This window comes from Cnephaeus nilssonii (assembly GCF_951640355.1).
Source record: "Cnephaeus nilssonii genome assembly, chromosome: 4".
Classification (NCBI taxonomy): Eukaryota; Metazoa; Chordata; class Mammalia; order Chiroptera; family Vespertilionidae; genus Cnephaeus; species Cnephaeus nilssonii.
In genome coordinates, this window is record NC_137075.1 from 31,743,551 (window position 1) to 31,770,715 (window position 27,165).

The window sequence follows — 27,165 nt, forward strand, 5'->3', positions numbered from 1 at the left end:
CCAACCCCTGCGCCCCACAGACCACATTGATCTGAGCTCCTTGCTCCCCCATATCCCTCCCACCTAGGACACCCAGAGTGCCCAGGTTCCAGCAGGGCCTCGTCAGTGAGTTGCCACCCAGCTTATGCCCTGGCACAGGGTGACCGGGGGATCAGACCTGTGCTGGCCCCATGCAGGGCCCTGGAGGACAGGGCGGCAGGGTGTCTGCAGAACACCTGGCCCCATCTCTCACTGGGCAGAGCCAGCTCCACCCTCACATGCAGCCAGTGTCCCCACCATGTGCTCAGAGTCCACTGACTGATGGTCACTCAGGAGCCTTAGTCCCTGCAGCCTGTTCCTCACTGCTGGCCTCAAGGCTCAGGCTGCGGGGAGGGACGCCACATGGGCTCCACCTGCCTTTTGAGTTAGAAAGGGCTGCTCTCTGCAGTAGGACTGGAAAACACAGTTTTTCCAGCAATCAGTGAACAGATGCTGATTGTGCACCTACTAAGTGCCAGGCATTGGAAATGTACAGTGAACATAATACAGGTTCTGACACCTGAACACAAGTGAAACTGACAGTGTTGACTTTGATCTGAATGGAATTTCCTCTCCCTCCTTCACATGAACCCACCAAGGCCCGGATCCCGCCAGAGTAAGTATTTGTGTTTTATTTCTACAGCTGGTTACACTCTGTCTGAATTTTATCACTTGGGTCTCTACAACAGCAAGCAGCATGTGGGGTTTGGAAATGACTTTATCTCTTTCGTTTCTAGACGTGCAGCCCCCAAACTGTTCACTGGCGCCTCCTCTTCACCTCGGGGAGAGGGCAGCAGGTGGGGAGCAGGCAGGACGGCAGCCTCATTTCCATGAGCCATGAAATAGCAGATATAATTGGTGACGGCATGGAGGGGCCTAGGGGTATTATGCTCAGGGAAATAAGTCAGACTGAGAAAGACCAATACCATATGATCTCACTCATATGTAGAATCTAAAGAACAAGTTAATGAGCAAACAAAATTGGAAGAGACTCATAAATAAAAAGAACAGACTGATGGTTGCCAGAGGTGAAGGGGTTTGGGGGCCTGGGCAAAAAAGGGTGAAAAGATTAAGAAGTACGAATTGGTAGTTAGAAAATAGTGATGAGGATGTAAAGTACAGCAAAGAGAATGTAGTCAATGATACTGTCATAACTATGTATGGTGCCAGGTGGGTACTAGAAATGTCAGGGGAAACACTTTGTAAAGTGTATGATTGTGTAATCCCTATGCCTTACACCTGGAACTAATAAAAAATAAAAAATACTGAAAGTGAACTGTAATTGTACAATAAAATTTAAATTAAAGTAAAAGTAGCAGGTGTGGATGTCATGGTACAGAATGAAACAATAGGAAAACCCATACAATGTATCTGGCAGAGGGCAGTTTGAGTCTGACTCTAAACACCCATCCAACCTGAAGGGCCACAACATGATGCCTCTTATTACCAAAAAGTGCCTGCCTGTGCGCAAGCAAACTCCAATCAGGGAGGCTCACGTGGTCAGGAAAGCTGAGAAATGCCTCTTCTCTTTAGGCCTTTGTGGGTGCGGCTCCATTTGTAGTTTCTAAGATGACCTAGACTTTTCAATGTTAGAAAGTTCTTGTCTAGGAGGCCACACATAGAGAATGTGATGTTTTTGCTGAGCAAAGGTCTCCCTGGGTTGGGCCCACCTCACCAGACACTCCCAGCAGCCATCCCTCCCCTAATATGGGCACTGCCTGGGAGCGGACATAAGCTCCAGCTCTGGGCTAACACCCTCCTGACCCTAATACACACAGCGCTCTCACCGGACGTGGGGCAAACGCTCTAGGCTCATGGACTGGCCTTTGCCATCTATTGCACACAATTCTTGCAGCAGCACAATCTCTCAATGATCTTGAGCACATTTACCAGTCAAGAGCAGGCTTGGAACACAGCTACTGATTTTGAGTTGAAAAAAAAATAAACCCACAAAACAAAACCCCTGCATCAAACATTTATGAGGACCTATTTTAAAAAATAAAAAGGGGAAATGTGGGAAGCAAAATAAAAATAATATTTTATTTTTTCTTAATCGTTATTGTTGAAAGTATTACATATGTCCCCTATTTTCTCCCATTAACATCTTCTAGCCCACCCCTGCTCCCCGACCCCAGGCCTTCACCACACTGTTGTCTGTGTCCATGGGTTATGCATATATGCATACAAGTTCTTTGATCTCGTCCCACCCACACACCCTTCTCGGCCTTCCCTCTGAGATTCCACAGTCTGTTCCATGCTTCTATGTCTCTGGATCTATTTTGTGCATCAGTTTATTTTGTTCATTAGATTCCATATATAAGTGAGATCATGTAATATTTGTCTTTCTCTGACTGCTTATTTCGCTTAACATAAACACTCCAGATCCCTCCATGCTGTATCAAAGGGTAAGAGATCCTTCTTTTTTTACTGCTGTACAGTATCCCATGGTGTAACTGTACCATAGCTTTTTTTATCCACTCATCTACTGATGGGCATTTGGGTTGTTTCCAGATCTTAGTTATTGTAAATTGAGCTGCTATGAACATAGAAGTGCATATATCCTTTCTGACTGGTGTTTCTGGTTTCTTGGGATATAGTCCTAGAAGTGGGATCACTGGGTCAAATGGGAGTTCCATATTTAATTTTTTGAGGAAACGCCATACTGTTTTCCATAATTCCTGCACCAGTCTGCATTCCCACCAGCAGTGCACTAGGATTCCTTTTTCTTCACATCCTTGCCAGCACTTGGCATTGACTGATTTGTTGATGGTAGCCATTCTGACAGGTGTGAGATAATACCTCATTGTTGTAGAAAAAAAAAAAAAAAAAGATTGCCCACACACATACTTGTCAGGTACAACATTTACTTTAAGGAAATGCTTCTATGGTTTATAAAGCTTGAGAATCATATTGGAGGCCCTCATCCTCTTTTCAGACACGTGGGAGAGACAGCCCCAGAAGGGTGTGCTGACCGACTGAAGGAACCACAGAGTGAGGACAGAGCCTAGACTGAGCCCAGGCCCCCAGACAGCCAGGCCAGCAAGAGGCCTCATGTGTTTTCTAACACCCACCCTGTGATGACTTCCTGGCCTCCCTGAACAAGAGATGGGCTTCTGCTCACACACCTTCCCGGATAGAAAGCCTCTGGGCTCTTGTGGCAGCCATTCTGTGGCAAGTACTCAAAATACGTTCCTTGGTGAGCTCAAGTCTGCCGTGGGCACATTGGGATGAGGTGGGTAAGGACCTTAAATATGCCGATCTCTATAAATCTCCTTTGTCTGTGGAAGTATCCTCCCACCTCCCAACTTTGAGGAAACTATACTTCCCTGCTTAAAAATCTTTGTAATGAAAGTCTAAAAAATATCTTTCTAATGCATCTACTCACCAAGACCCCCTTCCACCATCCCTTCTTTAATTAAGACCCACAAGAAGAGTCAGTTCTTGGAGTGTGGAGACAACCGCTCAGCCAGCCCTTAAGGTAACGCAAATAGGCCCAAAGGAATGCAAGAGTTTGAATATCGGTTCCAGGAACATGTACTGATACGGCTCTGCCTTTCCTACCCACCACCATACTTCTGCCAGTACCACTCTCTGTAGACTATGAAACTCAACAGGGTTTATTTTCAGTCGTGGTGTCCCACACAACACTGTGTTTGAATAATAAATACATTTCACACCATGAAAGGAGGGCAGCAGCTGGTTCCTTTTTCCCTAGGCCTATTGCTAGGCTACATTCCTCACCCACAGATTTGGGAAGTTCAGGGAACCTTGGGTAGGACAAATAACGCCACATCTAAGCATTTAATAGTAAAATTGATGAACATAAAAAAAGAGAAACAGTTGAAAGTAGACAGAAGAGATAAGAAGACACATTACTTTAAAGGAAGCAACGATGTGAATAAAAATAAGCTTTTCTTCGAAAATAATGGAAGTCATAAAACGGTGAAATGATATTTTTAAACAGTTAAAGAAAAAATTATCAATTTATTTCTGGAATTGAACTTGTAATTCTACTGTATATCCAGTGAAAATATTGCTCAAAAATGAAGGTTAAATAAAGACATTTTCACAAAAGCAAAGATAAGAGAACGTATTGCCATCACATCTGCACTGCAAAAAAATAATAAAATAAGTGTTTTAGTCCTAAGGGAAGTGATTCCCATTGTAAACAGGAATGGGAAAAGAGAAATAAAAGTATAAGATGTGACTAAATATAACAGATGGGGGGATACATAGAGATGCATGATCACGATGTTCCTGTATAATATGAATTCATACTAGACAGTGGTATTTGAAGGATGCGTATTGTAATCCTAGGGTAACCACAAAAGTAATATACAGAGATATAACTAAAGACCAATAAAGAAGACAAAAGGTGATACAACCAAAGAAGTCAGAAAGAGAAGGACAAAGGAACAAAGAATAAATCACACTAATAGAAATCAAATAGCAATGTAATATTCTTCAACCCAACCCTAGCAATACAGTAATTGCATTAAATGTTAACAGATTAAACTCTCCAATCAGAAGGCAGAGGTTGTCAGCCTGGATAAAAAATGCAATACCCAATTTTGTGCTGTATGCAAGAGGCACAACTTAAATATAAAGACATGGGTTGGATAAAAGTAAAACTATTTTCAAAAAAGCTATATCATGGAATACCAATAAAATAAAAAAATTTTAAGCAGTTATGTTCATGGAGCTACTGTTTAACTTTTGAATGTTTGGTCACCTATGAGGTGACATAAAGTGAATTTTTATCTCCATTTTTAAATTTTTTATTTTCATTTCTCTTAATGTGAATGGAAACTTTTTTCATTATTTTTTTCTTTTCATTATTTTTAAAAATATATTTTACAGAGATCTTTGCATGCCTTTGCTCATTCTTTCATCTTTTTTTTGTCTGGATTTTCAGAGTTTTTTACAAATTAGATAGATTCACTCTTCAGCTGAATTTATTTCCAAGTTTGATGTCTGTATTTTGAATTTTTATGCTGCTTTTAGACAAACAGACTTGTAAAAATTACTTTTTACATATCAAAATTCATTTACCAATCATTTATTTTAATGTATTTGTTCTCAGAGTCATTACTGGAAAGGCTTTACCCATCCTAAGTTTATAAAGAAATTCATCCATGTTTATTTGTAGTGCATGTATGGTTTTATTTTGTATATTCAAGTGTCCTATCTATTTGCATTTTATTCGAGTGTTTTATATGAAATATGACTCTTACATAATATCTTTTAAAAATGACTATGTCAACTGTGATTGAAAAAGAACACAATTACTATTTAGTTGTTCCAGTATCATTTATTAGAAAGTCTATCTTTTTCCCAATGATTTGAAATGCCACTTTATTATAAATTACACATACTTAAGTACTTTAGAATTTCTCTGGATTCCTACTGTTTCATGGGCCTCTCCATCTATTCATGAATCAGGACCACACTATTCTCAGAAAGGAGATTTACAAATTTTTTAAATATCTGATAAGTCTTGCCCTCTCCCTCACTATACTTTTTTGTTCATAATTTTCAGAGCTAATCTTGCATGCTTATTTTTCACATACATTTAAGAAATGGAATAGAATTTGTGTAGCAGTGGAAGAAAAAGAATGATAATTTTTCTCCTGGTTCATGGGCCAACGCACAACCACTGAACCACACCAGCTAGGCATATTGGAATCAAATTAAACGTATATAATAGCTTGGCACAAGCTATCTAAAGTGTAGTAGTCCTCTGGACAGTGCTGGGAGAATACTATTTGGCTTCCTGGTATTCATTCCCACTTCACAAAAGAGTAACTGTTGGGAGAGTCAACCCTCTTCCATCCTCATACACGTGGTTTGGACAGAGCAGACCCCAATCTCTCCAAAGGCTGTGACCGCGGCTTACAGGGGTCCGTGGTTTCAGCTCCTCTCACTGACTCTACATGTGCCTCAGCAGGGGGCAGATTGTGCGCTGCTTTGACTGCCACCATGTATCTCCCATCCCACAGGCTCTATTACATGACTGCAATGCTCTTTCCTTTTTTAATCTGGGTGAGGGCTTTTGATTGCCCCCAAGGAGTAGAATAATGTAGAAAGGTTACCATATGGCTACAATGTCTAGGAAAGAAAAAGGATATGTCTGCCAGGGTCAAATTTGGAAGAGAGGCTCACTCTGTGGAAGCCACCATCATGCTGCAAAGAAGACTGAACAATCCTATGCAGAGACTACATGACAGGCCCTCACAGAGAAGAACAAGCATGCCCACAGGCATCTGGCACCAACCACTGGGCAGGCTCCAGGCTTCAAGCCTCCTCTGCCATCAAGGGAGCTGAGGGGAGATATCCACACTAAACCCATCCCAAATGCAGATTCCTGAGTAAAATAAATGTTTTTGTTGGTTTTGTTAAGCCATCAGCTCTTCTGTCACTAGAACAAGGCCTCTTCGGCATCACTGCCACACCATTTGTCCATCCCTCCACCCACAGCCCTCACCATCATTATCTGATTATTGATGCTTTTGTCTCCTCCAGCAGAAGCAAGAAATCTCATCTCCAATACTGTTGACTCTCACAAAAAGGGGACCTCAATAAACAATCACCCCAACTGTCAAGAGAGAGCCAAGGAAATGAGGGGTCCTTGGATGTGTTATGAGTTTTGGGTTCCTGGGGCTCGAGCACCTGCTACTGGCTGATGCAGTATCACAAACTGCCCTTTCTATAGCCTGTGGTTCATGTTTTCAGCTGGCATAGTCACCACTGAGTTGAGAGATACCAGTGCTTATGTGGTTACCAGTAAGCTTTTAGTCCATTCAGGCCCAAGAACTTGACCACACAGCGGTGTGACGCACTCAGAGAGGGCCATATGTGATAAAGGCCAGAGACCCTGGGCTCAGAAGACCAGGACGAAGCACCAGCAGCTCTGACCTGGCAGCTTCCTGAGGAGATGCAGCCACTTCTGCTCCTGATGGCCTTTCTTCTGGCCCCCAAGGCACAGGCAGGTGAGTGACTGACCCCCACCAGAAGCCCAATGCCACGCGGCACTGGCACAGCCCAGCTCACATGCTACACTCAGACACATCCTGGCCCTGGTGGATCCCCAGGCACTTTCTCAACTCTAGATCCCACCGCCCTCAAAGACCAGCAAGACTGATGCTGAATGGAAGCAGCAGGGATGGCAGGGCAGAGGGCTGCTCCTAGAGAGGGCCGTGGGTGCTCTCCCCTTCCCTTGTCATCTGGAAAGTGGGCTCTTCTGCAAAGGCATCTGGAAGAAGGTTGGATGCTCAAAATGAGAAATAGTTCCACGGGAAATCGCAGCTTGGCGAAGGGACAGGCTTCCATAATCAAAGCAAGGCCCACAACATTCTAACTCAATGCCTTAAAATGTATCCTCAATCTCTACCCCCTTCTCCAAGCTTTGTAAAGAAGCTGAGGATCCAGTTACTTCCATAGTTGGTGGCATCCTGGTCCCCAGAGGCTGGATTAGTCTCTAGTCCTCTCAGGTAATTTATCAGTCCCAGTGTTCTGAATAGTACAAACCAGCAGGAGCTCCATGAGTCTGGGAACAAACAGGGAGAGAGAACCAGGGATCCTGAGGGTAAGAATTTTCCAGGATCTACAGGCACTAAACTGCTTGTTCCAGACACAAATCCCATTGCCCACATCCATGGCTTCAACAGAAATGAAGGGATCAGGATTGCTCTTTGTCAGAGGGAGTATCTCAGGGTCGGGTCACGTAGCAAGCCAGGAATGTTGCCCAAGAAACCTGCAGGATATCTTCCTGGTTATGGCTGATGACTACAGACATCACTATCTGCCACCCAAGTTCTCCCCGCCCGCCCCTGTCTATCCCAGTCTCCCCCTCTCCAGCCTCTGGCTCCATGGGCACAACCGGCAGAGTAGAATTTTTCTTACAGTGAAAATCATCGGGGGTCATGAGGTCAAGCCTCACTCTCGTCCCTACATGGCATTTCTTCGAATCGAGATTCCAGACAGAAAACGATGTGGGGGTTTCCTTGTGCGTGAGGACTTTGTGCTGACAGCAGCTCACTGCTGGGGAAGGTGAGGAGCGCAGCCTGGGCCCACCCTTCTGCAGACACCTCACAGGGAACCCGCCTCTCAGGGGCTGCAGACCTAGGGTCACTGAGGGGAACTTCAGAGGACAGGTCAGCTTTGGGGAGAGGGACAGGTCAATGCAAGTGGCCTGTTGAAGACTGGAGGGACTGATCAAAGGGACTTAGGAAGGAGGCCAAGGTTGTGCCCTGGAGGCCAGAAATTCATGGTTTCGTTTAGGGACAGACAAGTTCAGGGTGTGACTGAACACCTAGCCTGAGCTGCCAACATGCACAGGGCACAGGCATGCTCAGTCCCCCGCCCCATCCCCTAGAATTCCTCTACACTCCAATCCTGCACTGCCCCCAGCTGCCCTCTTCCCTTCCTGGCCCCTGGGCTGTATCTGCTGTGCCTCAACATCCCTGGCTGTCTCTGTGCAGGTCCATCACAGTCATCCTGGGTGCCCACAACATCAGGGAGCCTGAAAGGACCCAGCAGGTCATCCCGGTGAAAACAGCCATCCGCCACCCAAACTATCATCCCAAAGTCAATGACATCATGTTGCTGCAGGTAGGGCTCATCCTTCCACTGGCTCTTGCACACCTTCAGCCTGGGGTTTCTCATCTCCTGTGACCTCCTTCCTGTCGTCCCTCCCAGTGTGAGCCCTTTCCTTGTCCCAGGGCTATGACTGTCCTGGAGTCCTGGGCCCCAGCTCAATGAGAATTCCTGTCCTCTGCCTTCAGCTGCAGAGGAAGGCCACCCTGACTGCCGCTGTGAGCCTCCTCAGGCTGCCCAGGAGGGGAGAGCAGGTGAAGCCTGGGATGGTGTGCAGAGTGGCCGGCTGGGGGCGACTCGACCTGAACACCTCCACAGCCACACTGCACGAGGTAGAGCTGGAAATCCAAGAGGACGAGCAGTGCATTTCTCACTATAGACACCTTTACAACAGAGCCACAGAGATCTGTGTGGGGGACCCAGGAAAGAGTCAGTCTACTTTTAAGGTGAGATCTCCAGCATTGTCCATGCCCAGCCCTGGGCACAACCAAGCTTGCAGGTAACCTGAGGCAGTGGGAACTAGCCATAGCCCTATGTCCTCTGCCTTTCCACCATCCAATCTCTGGTCCTGTCTCTCCGGGGAGCAGAGAGGCTGTCGCGCAGCCACAGGTGGACAAAGGCTTCTTAGAGGGGGGAAAAGAGACTTTCAGAACAAATGGAAAACCTAGGAAGGGAACAAGGCCTGACCCTGACCCTGAACTTTCATGCAGCTCCTAACAGGGACCAGACATCCCCGGGGCAGCAAGGAGGACAGGGCCAGGAGAAGGCCCAGCTCAGTGTTTCCTCTCTCTGCCCACAGGGTGACTCTGGGGGCCCCCTCGTGTGTGACAACATAGCCCAAGGCATTGTCTCCTTTGGGAAAAAAAATGGAAAACCTCCTCGTGTTGAAACTAAGATTTCCAGCTTTCTGCCCTGGATAAAAAGAACAATGAGACGTTTCCAGAGTCCAGACTGAGGCGCCCCGGAACTGATCTATTCCTCTCCTCTGGGGCGCAGGCAAGAACTGCACTATGCAGAGGGGTTGAGTGGAGGCTGCCAGACACGTAATAAACTTGCATCTCTAGAGTGGAAGTCACTGATTCCTCCTGTACTCACCAAAACATGTGTTAGTTACCTGCTGTGTGTGCGGCAACCATCTGTTCACATTTCCCATCTGTTAGAGCTTCCCCCTTCATGGAACCGCACCTTCCACCTCTAGAATAAAATTCCTGCTGCCCCGCTACCTAGCTCCTTCCCCATACTCCTCCCAGTGCCAGCTCCCTGCCAGGCCTAAGGTAAGCTCCATCGGGAAAGGGGAGACATCTGCCCCCCCAAAAGTGACCCTCTTCTAGAGGACCCTCTTATCTCATCCACATTGCCCTCCTACTTCAAGCCGCACTTATACCTTACCCCCGTGGTTGGCAAACTGCAGCTCGCGAGCCACATGCAGCTCTTTGGCCCCTTGAGTGTGGCTCTTCCACAAAATATCATGGCTTGGGCAAGTCTATTCTGAAGAAGTGGCATTAGAAAAAGTTTAAGTTTGAAAAATTTGGCTCTCAAAAGAAATTTCAATCGTTGTACTGCTGATATTTGGCTCTGTTGACTAATGAGTTTGCTGACCATTGCCTTACCCTATGCAGCCCCAATGCCAATATGCAGCATAAAATAATCCAGAAATTAATAATTCCACTGCAGTGAGCAGGTGTCACAACCAAGTTCTCTGGCACAAGAACACACCACACCTGGTCTCCTCCTCATGTTGAAAGTGAATGCAGGCCATGCCCAAGAGAGGAGCCAGGTGTGACTGACCTGATATGTGGCTCGATGACTGCACAGAAGCTCCCTGGCTGCCTTGGCTCTGCCCCAGCCTGAGCCGCCCATGTCCAGCCCCACCTCCCCTGCTTCCCAGGCCCTCGGCTGCTCCACTCTCTCTGGCTGTGTCCTCTCCCCATCCCTGTGGCCTTGAATCCCATCAAACATCAGGTAAAAGCTAATTGGAGTCCATCATTCATGCAGCCAACAAATGTTTTCTGAGAACCTAGGATGTATTAAGTACATGGAGTAGGTTATTAGAAACAGCACCAACACAGGCTCAGAGTATCAGGAGACTCATTGAGTCCTGTTCCATCCCTTGGGGCTCCACCATCTGCAAGATAGGCCTTTTGTCTTCCATACATGTGTCTGAGGAAGAGTTGGAGAGCAAGCACTGTACCCCTGTTCTTAGAGGGGGATTCTGAGGCCTGAGGTTCAGAGAAGGTTACTGGGCCAGAGTGGGACCTAAGGGACCCTCCCTTCATTGTCTTTAGGGCACCTAGACCACCCACCTCAATCATCTCCTTTCCAAGCCTTTCTTCCTGACCACAGACACTGCCAGTCACCCACCTTCAAGCCTTAACCTTCAGAGGGGACATGAAGCCAAGCCCCACTCCAGCTCCTACATGGCCTACATTCACATTCAAGATGAGGAGACCAGGTGTGGTGTGTCCTTGTGAGGGTGAACTTGGTCCGGACAGCTGCTCACTGCAGTGGAAGGTGAGAGGCTACAGGCAGGCTACACTGTCTGAGACCCCCTACAAGGACCCTGTCCTTCATCCCAGGAGCTGCAGCCCAGGGCAGCTCCCGGGCTTTTAGTAACTCAAGCCCATGAGGCTTCATCAAAGGAGCCCTCTGAGATCATGACCGGGCAATGAAAGGCAAATAGACAGGTAAGCTTTGGGTTCAGAGGGTCAGAGGTGACAGCAAGTGATGTAGTTGAGAAGATAGGGAGGGACCACTTTGGGCAAATAAAGCTGGGGTGGATAATGAACACATGCATTAGAGTCAAAATGCAAGCACAAGTGATTTTGTGGTATTTCCTGAGTGCGAGAGCTCCCAGCTCCCTAATCTCAGAGTCATTAAGAAGCAGAATCACTCAGCCCCCTGGTTCCTGTGACCTTGATTTCCCCTACCCTGCTCCAGCTGTCACCTGCCCTTTACCACTCCTGGGCTGTATCTCCTGTGACTCTACCACCCACCCACCCCCGTCCCCCAGACCCCACTCTGCTCTCAGTGCAGGTCAGTCAGTGTCACCTGGGGGCCCACACCATCTAGGAGCAGGGGAAGACCCAGCAGGTCATCCTGATGAAAAGAGCCATCCCACAAACTATAATCCTAGGAGCTTCTCCGAAGACATCATGCTACTGCAGGTGAGGAAACCTCCTGCTGCTCTTGCAGTTCTGGGTTCTCGCTGTGCCTCCTCTCACTGTGATGCGTTTCTTCATTTCTTCCTTTCCTGGCTGTCTGACCTGTCCCCGTGGTTCAGGGGTGAAGGAAGACACTGCAGCTTCACCTCAGTGTCCAGGCCCAGAGGCCATGGGCAGACCTGGACTCTCTTGCCTCTTCCCCATCAGCTGGAGAGAAACATCAGATTATCTAACGCTGTGAAGCCCCTACACTGCCCAGGGGCGAGGGCTGGTGAGGCCAGGACAGACGGGCACTGTGGCTGGCTGAGGGCCCATGGAGATGGAACTCTACCAACCACTCTGCAACAGGTGGAGCTGGCCTTTCAGAAAAATTAGGAATGCAAATTCCACTTCCCCAGATACCACCGCAAGGTCACCAGATTTGGGAAGACTGGCTTTGGAGTCAAGTTTCAGCATTTACCTTGACAGGGCTGGTGAGGCCAAGCTCTGGGGCATGGGAGTGGTCATCTCTTCATGCCTTGTCCTGAGAGTTTGGAAAACCTGGTCCACAAACCCAGTCTTTGGTGTTGTCCCCTGGGTGGGTTAGGGGTGGAGGTGAGGAAGAATCAGTCACCCCACAGCAGTGTTATCCCCAGAGTGTCCCTGGGTATTGGAGAGAAAGGCTTAGCATGTATCAAGCTGGAAGGGACAGTTGAAGCCAGGCTGGAGCCGGGGACCAAGGGAGGCAATAAGGCTGGCCCTGACCCTGATCCCCCCACAGCCCCAAACACAGACCACCCGCCCCTGGGCGGCCGGGAGGGCAGGACCCCGAGGAGTCCAGAGGGAGACTCTTTTGGCTCACAGGGAGACTCCAGGGCCCCCTCACGTGTAACAATAGGCCCAGGGTATTTTCTCCTGTGGAGAAAAGAACCTCCAGGAGTCTTCATGAACATCTCACTCTTCCTCCCCTGGATACAGAGAACAAGGAAGAGCCTCTAACAGCAGGCGTGAGACTGGCCTTCCTCTTGGCTTGACCATCCATCTGGGGGCAGAGGCAAGAATCCCATGGGGCGGGCAGTGTGGAGTACAGGGCCATAATAAACACATCTCTACAGCCAATGCCACAGAAGTCTTACTCAGTGAACCCCTTTCAATAGACAACAACACGGCTCCATGCGCCCTCTGCTGGCAATTCTGGGCTTGCTTCCTCCTTTCTCCCTGCAGCCTCCCTCCTCCCTAAACCCCAGGCAGTATAGTTTCTCATCCACTTTGCAAGCACATCTCTCTGGTGTTTAACCCTCTGAAGTCCTGGTTCTAAGCTCCATTATTAAAAAAAAAAAAAAACTCTCTCCCCAGAAATGGTCCTCTTTGGGGCCTCAGAAATTTCTTATCTAAGCTAAATTCTATCACCAACCCCCCAACAATTTGGCTAAAGGAGGAGCAGGTCAGTGGAAGGGGAATAACTCTGGAGTCCTAGAGGCCAGGGGGCCATGCCATGGGCATGTTTCCTGTTTCCAGGAAACATGCCCATGGCAGGATTCTCCCACAGTATGGACTGTCTGCTCAGGAGGCTCAGATGCTCCTATGATGGCCCTCAGCCAACTCAGGTCCCATTTCCCTGCCCTGCCCAGCCCTGGGACAGCACTGAGCTCATTCAGCCTCCTTCCTCCCTGGCTGACCTTCCCACACCAGCCCCTGTTTTCTATCTGAGTGCCTGGACCAGATTCTTCCCCCACCTCCAACCCCAACCCAGACCACCTTATTTTGAGCCAGCCTCTCTCTCATCTATCTAACGCAGTTCCCAATATCCTGCGTGAATTCTCCTCTATTGTTTCATCACCATACTGAACTGCCAGCCCACTTGATGCCTGTCAGAAGAGACAGAATCTACCTCCCACCTGGGCAGGGCCAGCTCAGTGCCTTCCAGCCCAGCATCCTCCCAAGAGCTCAGCCCCTCAGCTACCTCAGCCCTTTTCATCCTGGCCTGGCCGCAGGTCCTGCCTCCCCCTGCTGGCAACCTGGGTTATGGCACCTTTGTGAGCCAGAGGGCTCCAAGCTGCATGGCTGCAAAGTACCACTTTGCCATCCAACAATAGATCAAATGTCCTTCTGTCTTTGTGGCAGGAACAAACAGGTTCTGTCCCTGCCGTTGGGACAGTTGCCATGATGAGAAATTTCCTCTAAATTTTCCTGGTTCCTCTCCTCCACCAGGCAGATCGGTTTAACACAGATAGGTCTGTACCTGGAATCCACAGGAAATTTTGTCTTAAAAGGAGTTAAACTCTCAGTGTTTTTTCTTCATTGCACACACAATTTCACATGCCTGATTGTGTTTGATTCCAGAATGACAGTGTGAAATGGACACCTACCTGTCCTGAGTTTTCCAATCCACTCAGTGGAGTCCATGTCGGGAGGTGAGGGAGGAGGCAGCCAGGGCAGCCTTATCTTTACTTACAGAACATGTAGAAGGCATTAGACTCAGCCCGCAAACCCACAAAATGCCACATTTCAAGTGCAAGGCAGTTCATTGTGACCCATATGACCCTATTTCAGAGTCCTGTATCCTCCAAACAGCACCACTGATGGCTGGTGTGACAGAACACAACAAATTCACAACAGCTGCACAAACAAGGAGTCAAGTGGGACCCACATTGAAAGGAAAAACAACTTCCTTTAAAAGAATAATAAATAAATCACAAGGATATGAGAAGTGAAACCCAGCACATTTAAGTGTAAGCTGGAAAGCAAATAAAAGCTCATTTTTCACTCGACCGTCCCTACATCCATGTGCCAAGTGTTCCCTGGGGCTCTCACCCCTGGCAGAAGCACAGGTGAGAGAAAAGCGAATGCACTTGTGAGATGAGCAGGTGAAGGGTAGATGGTGTAGGAGTTAAGTGGCAACAGAACCCCATCTAGGCTGTTGACCAGTTGTTTTTCCAATATATTTAGAATCAATTCAGTTCTATCAAATACCTCTTGGTACACATTGCTCTTTCAAGAAATTACATTTTTTTTTAATGTTTTGGTTCTAACCCACAAACAGAATATCTTTATATTTAGGACTTCTTAAGTGTCTCTTAAAACAAGTTTATAATTTTCACCAAAGAGAGCTTACACATCTCCTTTTAGCTTTATTTTTTGTTATTTGATAATTTTCATGCAATTTAAATATTAACTTTTTCAAAAGTTAATTTTTCAAAATTTCATATATGATTAATTTTAAATATATTTTATTGATTTTGTACAGAGAGGAAGGAAGAGGTATAGAGTTAGAAACATCGATGAGAGAGAAACATCGATCAGCTGCCTCCTGCACACCCCCCACTGGGGATGTGCCCGCAACCAAGGTACATGCCCTTGACCGGAATTGAACCCGGGACCCTTGAGTTCACAGGCCGACGCTCTATCCACTGAGCCAAGCCAGTTAGGGCATATATGATTAATTTTAAATCCATTTTATCTCTAGCAAATTTGTTAAACTAACTTATTAATTCTAATAATTTACCTGTGGATTCTGTGGCATTCTCTATATACAGTTATATATCAATTCCTTTCCTTATTCTTTCACTTCTACTTCCTACCTAACTCCAATAGTTAAAATATTTAGCACAATGTTGAAGAGAAATTATGACTGTGGCTATCTATCCAGGTGTCCTTGTATTGTTTCACTCTCAAACTAAAAGCCTTCTAAATTTCACATTCTATATCATAAAAGCCCAGCGACCAAAACGGTAGAATGACCAGAAACCAGAATGACCACAGCCCTTTGGCCCAGCTGGCCTCACCCCCCAGGGAATGGTTAGTGGCGATCAGGCAGGCAGGCAAGTGGTTAGGGGTGATCAGGGAGGCAGGCAAGTGGTTAGGGGTGATCAGACAGGCAGGCAGAGGTGGTGATCAGGCAGGCAGGCAGAGTGGTTAGGGGTGATCAGGCAGGCAGGCAAAGTGGTTAGGGGCAATCAAGCAGGCAGCGAACAGTTAGGAGCCAGCAGTCCCAGATTGTGAGAGGGATGATCCTGCTGCAGTATCGGGCCTAAACTGGCAGTCGGACATCCCCCGAAAGGTCCCAGATTGCGAGAAGATTCAGGCTGAGCTGAAAGGATCCCCCCCCCATGCACGAATTTTGTGCACCAGGGCTCTAGTTTATAATAATAAAAGTGTAATATGCTAATTAGACCAGACAGCTGAACGACCTTCCAGATGAAGCCGGGGCTGCGAGGGCTTAGCCCCTTGCATGAATTTTGTGCATCGGGCCTCTAGTTAAGTATAATGATAGTTGTGGCATTTTTATGGATACCTTTTATCATATTAAAGATATCCTTTCTATTCCTGCTCAGCTAAGAATTTTTTTTAATAAATGAAGGTGAATTTTAGCAAATGTGGGTTTTTTGGTTTTGCTTTAAATAATCATATGCTGTTTCTTCTTTAATCAAGCAATTGAGCATCCAATAAAAACCTACCAATTCCTAGGGTGAGCCCATATTAGTCATATAATATCTTCTTGCTTATTGATTGATTGATTTGGTTTTCACCAATATTCAAGTGATAGTGGGCTGTGATGTTTCTTTCCCATATTCTCTTCATTGCCTTTGGCATTGAGGTTTTTCTGGTCTCATAAAGGAGATGGGTAGCATCTACTCAACAAGAAAAATTCTATTACATTATTTTAATATTTTGTATCCAGCACAGCCATGTGAGCTTCTGGCTATCCGAAATATTTTTGATAGCTAAATCAATTGACTTCATTTTTATAGGAAAACACAAACTTTAGAGTATGTTTCATCAGTTTTCTAGGAATTTTTCAATTTCAAAAGTATTGGCTTGCCAATGATTTGTAAGATAGCATACATTATATATATATATATATATATATATATATATATATATATATATATACACACACACACACACACACACACACACACACACACACACTGAGTGGCCAGATTATTATGATCTCTGAACACATAATAATCTGGCCACTCAATGTATATCCTATATAATAAAAAGGTTAAATGCAAATTGTCCCCTCTACCAGGAGTTGGACCAGGCAAGCTGGCCAACTGCCCATGTCCCCTCCCCCTGGCCAGGCAGGCCGGACCCCACCCATGGGGCCTGGTGCACGAAATTCGTGCCCAGGGGGGTGGGGTCCCTCAGCCCAGCCTGCCCCCTCTCACATACTGGGAGCCCTCAGGGGATGTCCTACTGATGGCTTAGGCACACTCCCTTTATGCGAGGAAACTGGGCTGATCAGGGGAAGGCGTCAGCCCCATCAGCCCGCTACTGCAGCCACTGCCAGTCACCACAACCACCAAGGTTTTCTCATCAACATGGACTCTAGTCCCTTCACCATGAAAAAATGACAACATTCTTTAGGCATTTTCAAGATGTGTCTTTCATAGGATATGACATTTCTTTCTTTCTTTTTTAAATCCTCACCTGAGGATATATTTCCATTGATTTTTAGAGAATGTGGAAGAGAAAGGGAGAGACAGAGAGAAACATCAAAGTGAGAGGAACACTTTGATTGGTTGCCTCCTGCATGAGCCCTGACCTGGGCCCCGGCCAGGGAGGAGCCTGCAACCTAGGTACATGCCCTTGATCAGAATTGAACCCAGACCCTGCTGTCGGCAGGCCAATGCTGGGCGCCTACGTATGCAAATTAGCCACCATCTTAGTTGGGTTAATTTGCATACTCACTCTGATTAGCTGTGGACGTAGCAAAGGTACGGTCAATTTACCTGTTTATCTATTATTAGGTAAGGTATATATACATCCTCTCTAATAAAATGGTAATATGCAAATTAACCATCACTCGGCTACATAAGCCATGCCCACCAGCAAAGCCACGCCCACCAGCCAATCAGGGCGAGTATGCAAATTAACCCAAACCAAGATGTCTACAGCCACAGAGAGCAAGGTTTCCCAGGTAACAGAGCAAGCCAAGCTTTCCATAGCCATTGCAGGCCTAAGCCTCCACTCAAGCTACAAAGTTTCAATTATAGAAGGTAAACAAATTCAAACAAATGGCGGCAGAATGGAGCTTGAGAGAGCAGGCCAGGGTTGCCGGCGGCAACAGGGGAAGCAAAGCTTTCCACACACCCTGGCTGGGCTCACCCGCTTAAGGCTACAAAGTTTCAATTGTAGAAGGTGAATTAACTGCCACAGAAATGGCTGCCGCCCCGGAGGGAGCAGCAGGCTTGGCTCCGCTCCAGGCTACAAAGTTTCAATTGTAGAAGGAAAATAAATCCCAGATACCAGGGCCTCTGCTTGGGTTGCCAGGGGGTATGGCTGGCCTGCAAACCACCACAGGCCCCTCGCTCAGGCCGCCCCACTCCCCAAGGGAACCCCACCCTGATCCGGGACACCCTTCAGGGCAAACCAGCTGGCCCCCACCCGTCACCAGGCCTCTATCTTATCTAATAAAAGAGTAATATACAGATTGATCATCACTGCGACACACAATATAGCTGCCCCCATGTGGTCAAAGATCCTGCCCCCATGTGGACACAAGATGGCCACTACAAGATGGCCAGCAGGGGAGGGCAGTTGGGAGGCACCCGGCCTGCAAGGGAGGGCAGTTGGAGGTGATCAACCCTGCAGGAGAGGGCAGTTAGGGGTGACCAGGCCGGCAGAGGAGGGCAGTTGGAGGTGATCAACCCTGCAGGAGAGGGCAGATAGGGGTGACCAGGCTGGCAGAGGAGGGAAGTTGGGGGCAAACAGGCTGGCAGGGGAGCAGTTAAGCATCAACCAGGCTGGCAGTGGAGTGGTTAGGGGGTGATCAGGCTGGCAGGCAGAAGCGATTAGGGGCAATCAGGAAGGCAGGCAGGCAAGCAGTTGGGAGCCAGCAGTCCTGGATTGTGAGAGGGATGTCCGACTGCCCGTTTAGGCCCGATCCCACCAGGATTGGAGAGGGTACAGGATGGGCTGAGGGACAACCCCCCGCCGTGCACGAATTTCGTGCACCAGGCTTCTAGAATATATATACATTTATATATTAGAGGCACTATACATATATCCTACCTAATAATAGAGTAATATGCATATTGACCATACCTTCGCTACACCCACAAGCCACGCCCACCAACCATGCCCACCAGGAAACAGTTGCAGGGACGTTGGGGTGTGGTGGAGCCCAAGGCCGGGAAAGCCTCAAGCGGAGGCTTTCCCGGCCTTGGGCACCAGCGGGGAGCCTGCACGGATCACAGGCAACGACCAGGGGGTCGGCTCCTAGGATCCCTAGCAGGGAGGCTGGGGTGCAGCAGAGCCAAGGCCGCCGCCCGGGGCCAAGCCCCCACCCTGAAAGAAGGCAGAAGGCGGTGGCCACAGCCAAGGCCTGGGTCCCCGGTGCTGGCAGAAAACTGGTGCAGGCAGCCAGGTGAATGAAGGTCTATTGCACGAATCTTTGTGCAAACGGGATGCTAGTAATATATATAATATACATATATATATTAGAGGCACTAACCATTTCTAATTTTAAAGAAAAAATGAATAAATTGATCTATATATACTTTAGAGGCTCGGTGCATGAATTCATATATATATACTGAGTGGCCAGATTATTATGCATTCAGAGATCATAATAATCTGGCCACTCAGTATGTATGTGTGTGTGTGTGTGTGTATGTGTGTGTGTGTGTGTATAAATCTCCTAGGTACAAACCCTTTTCTCAGGCGTTACAAATATCTTCATCCACATGTGGTTTACTTTTCACTATCTTTATATAACAGTGTCTTTGATAATCAGAATTTCTGAATTTTTACATAGATCAATTCATTCATTTTTTCTCTAAAATTAGAAAGAGTTAGTGTTTTGTATGTCTTTAAAAAATTCTCTACCTGTGTTTATAAAGAAAATTTCCTATTTTATCTTTTAAATGTTTATTCTTTACCTTTAAGTTAATTAATTGGAGATATACTGCTAAACAGTCAAGTATCATCCTTATCCATACACTAGAGGCCCAGCGCACATGAAATCGTGTGTGGTTAGGGTCCTTGGGCCTAGCCTGGCCTCGGTTGCATGGCCTCTGCTGCCCTGCGATGCTACATGAAGCTCCCCACCGCGGGATGCTCTGCAATGCTCACGGCCCCTCAACTGTTCCACGAGGCTCCCCCCACTGCCCCTTGACTGCTTCATGAAGCTTGCTGCCACCCTGCGAAGCTCGCCGCTGGACACTCCGCAAAACTCCCCCTGCCCCACGACTGCTTCGTGAAACTCACTGCGGCCTGGGTGACTGCTCTGTTAAGCTCACGGCCACCCCACAAAGCAGCCCACCACCACCTCTCAAGAGTCCCCAGTCCCACCCCACCACCAGCCCCCGCCCCCATGGTGAGTGGCTCGGAGGCTGGGGGAGAAGGGGAACCGAGAGGTGCTCCATGCACTGCATGGTGACCGATCGCCCATTCAGTCATGACACAACCTAGCTCTTTATATTAGGACTAGAAGCCCGGTGCACGAAATTCGTGCACGGCGGGGGGTTGTCCCTCAGCCCAGCCTGTACCCTCTCCAATATGGGACCCCTTCAGGGATGTCCGACTGCGGGATCGGGCCTAAACGGGCAGTCGGACATCCCTCTCACAATCCAGGACTGCTGGCTCCCAACTGCTTGCCTGCCTGCCTTCCTGATTGCCCCTAATCGCTTCTGCCTGCCAGCCTGATCACCCCCTAACCACTCTGCTGCCAGCCTGGTTGATGCTTAACTGCTCCCCTGCCAGCCTGTTTGCCCCCAACTTCCCTCCTCTGCCAGCCTGGTCACCCCTATCTGCCCTCTCCTGCAGGGTTGATCACCTCCAACTGCCCTCCCTTGCAAGCCTGGTCCCTCACAACTGCCCTCCCTTGCAGGCCGGGTGCCTCCCAACTGCCCTCCCTGCTGGCCATCTTGTGGTGGCCATCTTGTGTCCACATGGGGGCAGGATCTTTGACCACATGGGGGCAGCTATATTGTGTGTTGCAGTGATGATCAATCTGTATATTACTCTTTTATTAGATAGGATAGAGGCCTGGTGCATGGGTGGGGGCCAGCTGGTTTGCCCTGAAGGGTGTCACAGATAAGGGTGGGGGTTCCCTTGGGGTGTAGGGCGGCCTGAGCGAGGGGCCTGTGGTGGTTTGCAGGCTGGCCACGCCTCCTGGCAACCCAAGGGGAGGCCCTGGTATCTGGAATTTATTTTCCTTCTACAATTGAAACTTTGTAGCCTGGGGCGGCAGCCATTTCTGTGGCAGTTAATTCACCTTCTACAATTGAAACTTTGTAGCCTTAAGCGGGTGAGCCCAGCCAGGGTGTGTGGAAAGCTTTGCTTCCCCTGTTGCCGCCGGCAACCCTGGCCTGCTCTCTCAAGCTCCATTCTGCCGCCATTTGTTGGAATTTGTTTACCTTCTATAATTGAAACTTTGTAGCTTGAGTGGAGGCTTAGGCCTGCAATGGCTATGGAAAGCTTGGCTTGCTCTGTTACCTGGGAAACCTTGCTCTATGTGGCTGTAGCCATCTTGGATTGGGGTTAATTTGCATACTTGCCCTGATTGGCTGGTGGGCGTGGGCTTGGCTGGTGGGCATGGCTTATGTAGCGGAGTGATGGTTAATTTGCATATTACCATTTTATTAGAGAGGATACCCAACTAATTCTTTTTCATTATTAATCATGTTGAACTTACATTTTATGACCATTGTGATTTTGACTTTTTAAATTATTTGTCTTTAGCCTGGCTGGTGTGGCTCAGTGGTTGAGCATTAACCTATGAACCAGGAGGTCACAGTTTGATTCCTAGTCAAGGCACATGCCTGGGTTGTGGGCTAGATCGCCAGTGAAGGGAGTGCAGAAGGCAGCTGATCAATGATTCTCTCTCATCATTGATGTTTCTATCTCTCTCTCCCCCTTCCTTTCCTCTCTGAAATCAATACACACACACACACACACACACACACACACACACACACACACACACACATATAGTTAAAAGTATTACAGATGTGCCATTTTTCCTCCATTGTTCCTCTCTACCCAGTACCTGCCCCCTCCACAGGCCTTCACCATACTATTGGCTGTATCAATGGTTTATGCATATATGCATATAAATTCTTTGGTTAATCTCCTTCGGCCCCACTCCACCCCACCCTTCCCTCTGAAATATGTTAGTCTGTAGCATGCATCAATGTCTCTAGATCTGTTTTGTTTGTCAGTTTATTTTGTTCACTAGATTGCACATATAAGTAAGGTTGTGTGATGTTTGTCTATCTCTGACTGCCTTATTTCCCTTAACATAATATTCTTTAGGTCCTTCCATACTGTCACTAAGTGTAAGAGATACTTATTTTTTGAGCTGCATAGTATTCCATTTTGTAAATGTACCACAGCTTTTCTATCTACTCATCTACTGATGGGCACTTGGGCTGTTTCCAGATCTTAGCTATTGTAAATAATGCTGCTATGAACATAGGGTAGGTATAGTCTTTCTGATTTGTGTTTCAGGCTTCTAGAATATATTCCTAGAAGTAGGCTCACTGTATCAAATGGCAGTTCTATTTTTAATTTTTTGAGGAAACTTCACACTGTTTTCCATAGTGACTGTAGCAATCTGCATTCCCATCACCAGTGTACTAGTCTTCCTTTTTCTCCACATCCTCGTCAGCATTTGTTGTTTGTTGATTTATGATGGTAGCCATTCTGGCAGGTGTGAGCTGGTACCTCATTTTTGTTTTAATTTGCATCTCTCTGATAATGAGTGACATTGAGCATTTTTTTCATGTGTCTCTTAGCCATTTGGATGTCCTCATTAGAGAAGTATCTATTCAGCTCCTCTACCCATTTTATATTGGATTGTTTATCTTCCTTTTGTTGAGTTGTATGGGTCCTTTATATATTTTGGAAATTAACCCCTTATCAGATGTCTCATTGGCAAATATGTTCTCCCATACAGTAATTTCTCCTTTAATTTTGATATTGGTTTCTTTTGCTATGCAGAAGCTTTTTAGTTTATTATAGTGCCATTTGTTTATTTTTTTCCTTTGTTTCACAAGTGATGTATCTGTGAAAATTCTGATATTTTGCTGCCTACATTTTATTCTAGAATTTTTGAGATGTCTGAAATTTTGCTGCCTATGTTTTATTCTAGAATTTGTATAATTTCATTACTTACTTTTAAGTATTTTATTCTTTTTGAGTTTATTCTTGTGTGTGGTGTAAGTTGGTGGTCTAGTTTCATTTTATTTATTTATTTATTTATTTTGCATATACCAGTCCAGTTTTTCCAACCATTTATTGAAGGGACTCTCTTTTCTTCATTTATGCTCTTGCCTTCTTCATCAATATTAATTGAGCATAATGGCTTGGGGCAATTTCTGGATTCTCTGTTCTGTTCCACTGATCTATATGCCTGTTCTTATGCCAGTAAGTTTGTTTTTATTTCAGTGGCTTTGTTGTATAACTTGATATCTGGTATTGTGATCCCTTCAGCTTTGTTCTTCTTTCCCAATATTGCTGTGACTATTAGGGGGCTTTTTTGGTTCCACGTGAATTTTGAAGTATTTGTTCTAGATTTGTGAAATGTGCCATGGTATATTCATAGGGATTGCATTGAATCTATACATTTCTTTGAGTAATATGGACATTTTAATTATGTTAATTCTACCAATCTATGAGCATGGTATGTATCTTCTTCTATCTATTTTTTCAAGGTTCTGTAGTTTTCTGAGTATAGGTCTTTTACCTACTTGGTTAAGTTTATACCTAAGTATCTTAATATTTTTTGTTGCAATGGTCAATGGGATTGTTTTTTTAGTTTCTCTTTCTGAGAGTTCCTTATTAGTGTATAAAAATGCTATCAATTTCTGGGTGTTAACTTTGTATACTGCTATATTGCTGATTTCATTTATTGAATTTAGTAGTTTTTTGGTGGAGTCTTTAAGGTTTTCTATGTACAATATCAAGTCATCTGCAAATACTGACAGTTTTACTTCCTCCTTTAACAATGTGGATGCCTTTATGTTTTCTCCTTGTCTGATCACTGTGGCTAAGACTTCCAGTACTATGTTGAATAGGAATAGGGAAAGCGGAAGTCACTGTCTTGTTCCTGTTCTTAGAGGTAATGCTGTTAGTTTTTGTCCATTGAGTATAATGTTGGCTATAGGTTTGTCATATATGGCCTTTATTATGTTGAGGTATGTTCAATCTATTCCCATTTTGCTGAGAGTTTTTATCAAAAAAGGGTGCTGGAGAGGGAGGAAGAAAACGGAGGCCAAATAGGCAGATGTGTTGTGTACCTCGTCCTGGGGACAAACTGAAAAAGCAACTAAACCAGAGAACATCCACCCAGAATTAACAAATTAGACACAGCTGAAGAGATCATTTTCAACAAGGGCAGAGGCCGCCTGGAGAACAATAGGAACAGGGATCTGGGCTGGAGAGTGACACCCAGCCACCAGCCCAAGAGGGTGAGATGGAAGCTGCATTCCACCAAAGCCATGTCCTTGGTGACAGGCGTAATACCCAACGAAGAAAAGGAAAAGCCATAGGGCTGCTGGCACCCAGGGAGTCTAGACCTAAGACCACAGCCACAAAAGGCTGCAGCCCAAAAAGCAGCCTGAGAAGTACCCTGAGCAGCAGGGTGCCAGCGAGAGAGACACCAGCAGTTTCGTGGTTGTTTTGCTTTTGTTTTGTCTTTGCTTTTATTCGCAACACCCAAAACTTAGGACTTTTCATTGCAAGAACTCACCCAAGGCTGTGGAGCAGGGAGAGGCACAGATTTGTGGAGCTTGAGGAGAGGCTGGGGAGGGAAGCAGGGCAGGGATACATGCCCAGGACTCCAGCATTGGGACATTTGTAACCTTCCAAACCTAAGAGGCCATTTATCTCCTGAAGAGCTAGCCCCTTCCAGCAGCCTCAAGACAGGTAATACAACCTGCCACACCCTGCCTGCAGTTTGAGCTATGCAAAGAAAACAAAGGCTCTGAATAGCCCCCAAAGAACCCTTAGTAATGGTGTTGGAAGAGGGGCCAGTCCACCCCACTATTCTAGGAACCAGACCAATAAAATCTCCAGGTTGCCAGCCAACCTCACTACTCTCCATGCAAGGATCTCTGACCAACCAAGGCCAGAGTAATATTTTGGATCACTTGAGGAGGAGTAGCTTTGTGTCAAGGAAAAAACACCCATCTGATCCCTGGAAAGCAAAAAAGCAGCATCCCCACCTAAAGCCCTGTCAGAAACTGACACTTGAGTGATTAAGATTGACAGCTGGCAGACAGGCAAAGCAGGCAGATTGGTCTCGCCTGCTTGCAGCCAAAGATTGTGGAGACAGACAAAAGTAGACATAAGAGGTGGATTGCTTGAAGCTTCAACACAGTGCTAAACGCCAAAGACAGTGCCTGACAGTGGTCAGCACCTAACTACCTAACAGGAAGCCTAGAATTAGCAAACAGAAGAGAAGAGTGAGGTCCTAAACCAGCCCCTATTGGGCATTAAAATGTGGCTAAAGCAAACGACACCACTTTTTAATTTTAAAAAATTAGTATTATGTTTATTTTATTTTGATGTTTTTATTGTTATTTTATTTTTTTCACCCTCTCCATTATTCATCCTGTTTTTCTTCTCCTTTCCTCACTTTAGCTTTACTCTTTCCTTTGATTTTACCCCTTGTTAAAAATCAACCTTCTTTATGTGCTTTATTGCTGTGTAATTATTATTGCAGTCTCTGTTGCCTTATTCAAATATAAAATTCCTCTCCCCTGCTCCTACTCCATTTCCCCTTCTCTTTTCTCTTTCTTTGCTACTTAATTTTTATTTTCCTCTCCTTTCTTCTCCTAATTTTTTTAATTAGTTTCACTTCCTCAACTCAGACCTATCTGCTCTCTCCTCTATTCCCTTTTTCAATAAATAAATAAATAAATAAATTTTATACTTTTTTTATCTTTCTTCTTATCCACTCAATCTCTTTCTCCCTCCTCTATACTAAACTATGGTCCTTCCCCTATTCACCCAATGCATTAATTTATTGTCTGTATTTAAGCTCTTCCTCTACAGATCTGCCCCCCTTTTTCTGGGTGTTTTTTGTTTGTGCTTTTTGGTTTAATTGCTTGTTTTGTTGTGTTTTCTCCCCATATTCTTTCTTCTTCTTTTTTTTTATTTTCTTGTTATCTTTTCTTGCTATCATTTTTGCTCTGTTTTTCTCTCTCCTAATTCTCTTTTATCTGGTGGTCACTGTTATTGGGGTTATAGGTATCTTTTGTACATTTGTGTCCTATTCCTTTTGTGTCATGTCTTATCATGTTATATTTTGTGCTGTTCAGTCAGTACCTCCAAAATGGTTGTCACAACATGGTAGAGAGTGAGCCACATAACCAGATACCTCTTGGGATACAAAGAAACCTTGAAAGGAGACTCCATCCACAAATAGGACAATAACATTCAAGAACCAACCACATCAACAGAACCTAAATATCTCAAGTAAGGGGCATCCTTAGAATACCCAGCACAGAAGACCTGAGAGACTGCACCACTAGGTCCAACAAAACATCTACTACATAACACAAATTCAAAAAATCTGGTTGGCATAGCAGTTTGATCTAATACATAGAAACAATCACAAAGGAACAGCAAAACTTGGGAGACAAAAAAGCAACGCCCATATGAAAGAAAAGGAGAACTCACCAGAAAAGGAAATAAATGAAATAGAGGTAAGCAATTTGTCAGAGAAAGAATTCAGAGTAATGGTTTTACGGAGCTCAAAAAGCTGGATGAGAAATTCACCATGGGTAAGAATCAAAAAGAAATGAAGAATGACATAGCTGCAATAAAGAACACAATGGAAGGTTTCAACAGTAGGCTAGAAGAAACTGAGGACCAAATCAGCAAGTTAGAAGACAAGGGAGAAAAAACAAATAAGCAGAGTAGCAACTGGGGGAAAAAAAAGTTAAAAAGTGAGAGAAGAGTCTAAGGGAGTTTTGGGACAAAGTGAAATGAAACAATCGGAGAATAATAGGAGTGCAAGAAGGAGAGGAAACAGAGCAATTAATAGAAAACGTTTTTGAAGAAATAATGACAGACTATTTTCCTGATTTGGGGTAGAAAAAAGTCACAGAATTTCAAGAAGCATACAGAGTCCCAAACAAGACGAACCCTAAAAGACTGACACCAAGACAGATCATAATTAAATTGGCAAACATCAACGACAAAGTAAGAATCTTACTGATAAAGGCTGCAAGAGAGAGACAAAAAGTTATCTACAAGGGGTCTCCCATTAAACTATCAACTGATTTCTCAACAGAAACATATCAGGCCAGAAGAAATTGGAATGAAGCATATGAAGTGATTCAAAGCAAGGGACTGAACCCAAGAATACTCTATCAAACAAGGCTATCATTTAAAATTGAAGGGGAAATCAAGAGCTTTTCAGACAAAATAAAAAACAAGGCTTAGGGAATTT

The 27,165-nt window shown here is 45.8% G+C and overlaps 1 protein-coding gene across 1 annotated transcript; it reads left to right on the forward strand.

Moving 5' to 3' along the window:
* Window positions 1-6,952: 6,952 nt before the first annotated feature.
* Window positions 6,953-9,568, forward strand: LOC307098721 (granzyme B-like; the record flags this gene model as incomplete). The annotated part of the gene is made up of 5 exons (XM_079769769.1): window positions 6,953-7,007; window positions 7,923-8,067; window positions 8,499-8,628; window positions 8,802-9,059; window positions 9,413-9,568. The coding sequence occupies 5 exons, from the start codon at window positions 6,953-6,955 to the stop codon at window positions 9,566-9,568; spliced, it is 744 nt and encodes a 247-aa protein (XP_079625895.1).
* Between the last annotated feature and the right edge of the window lie 17,597 nt (window positions 9,569-27,165).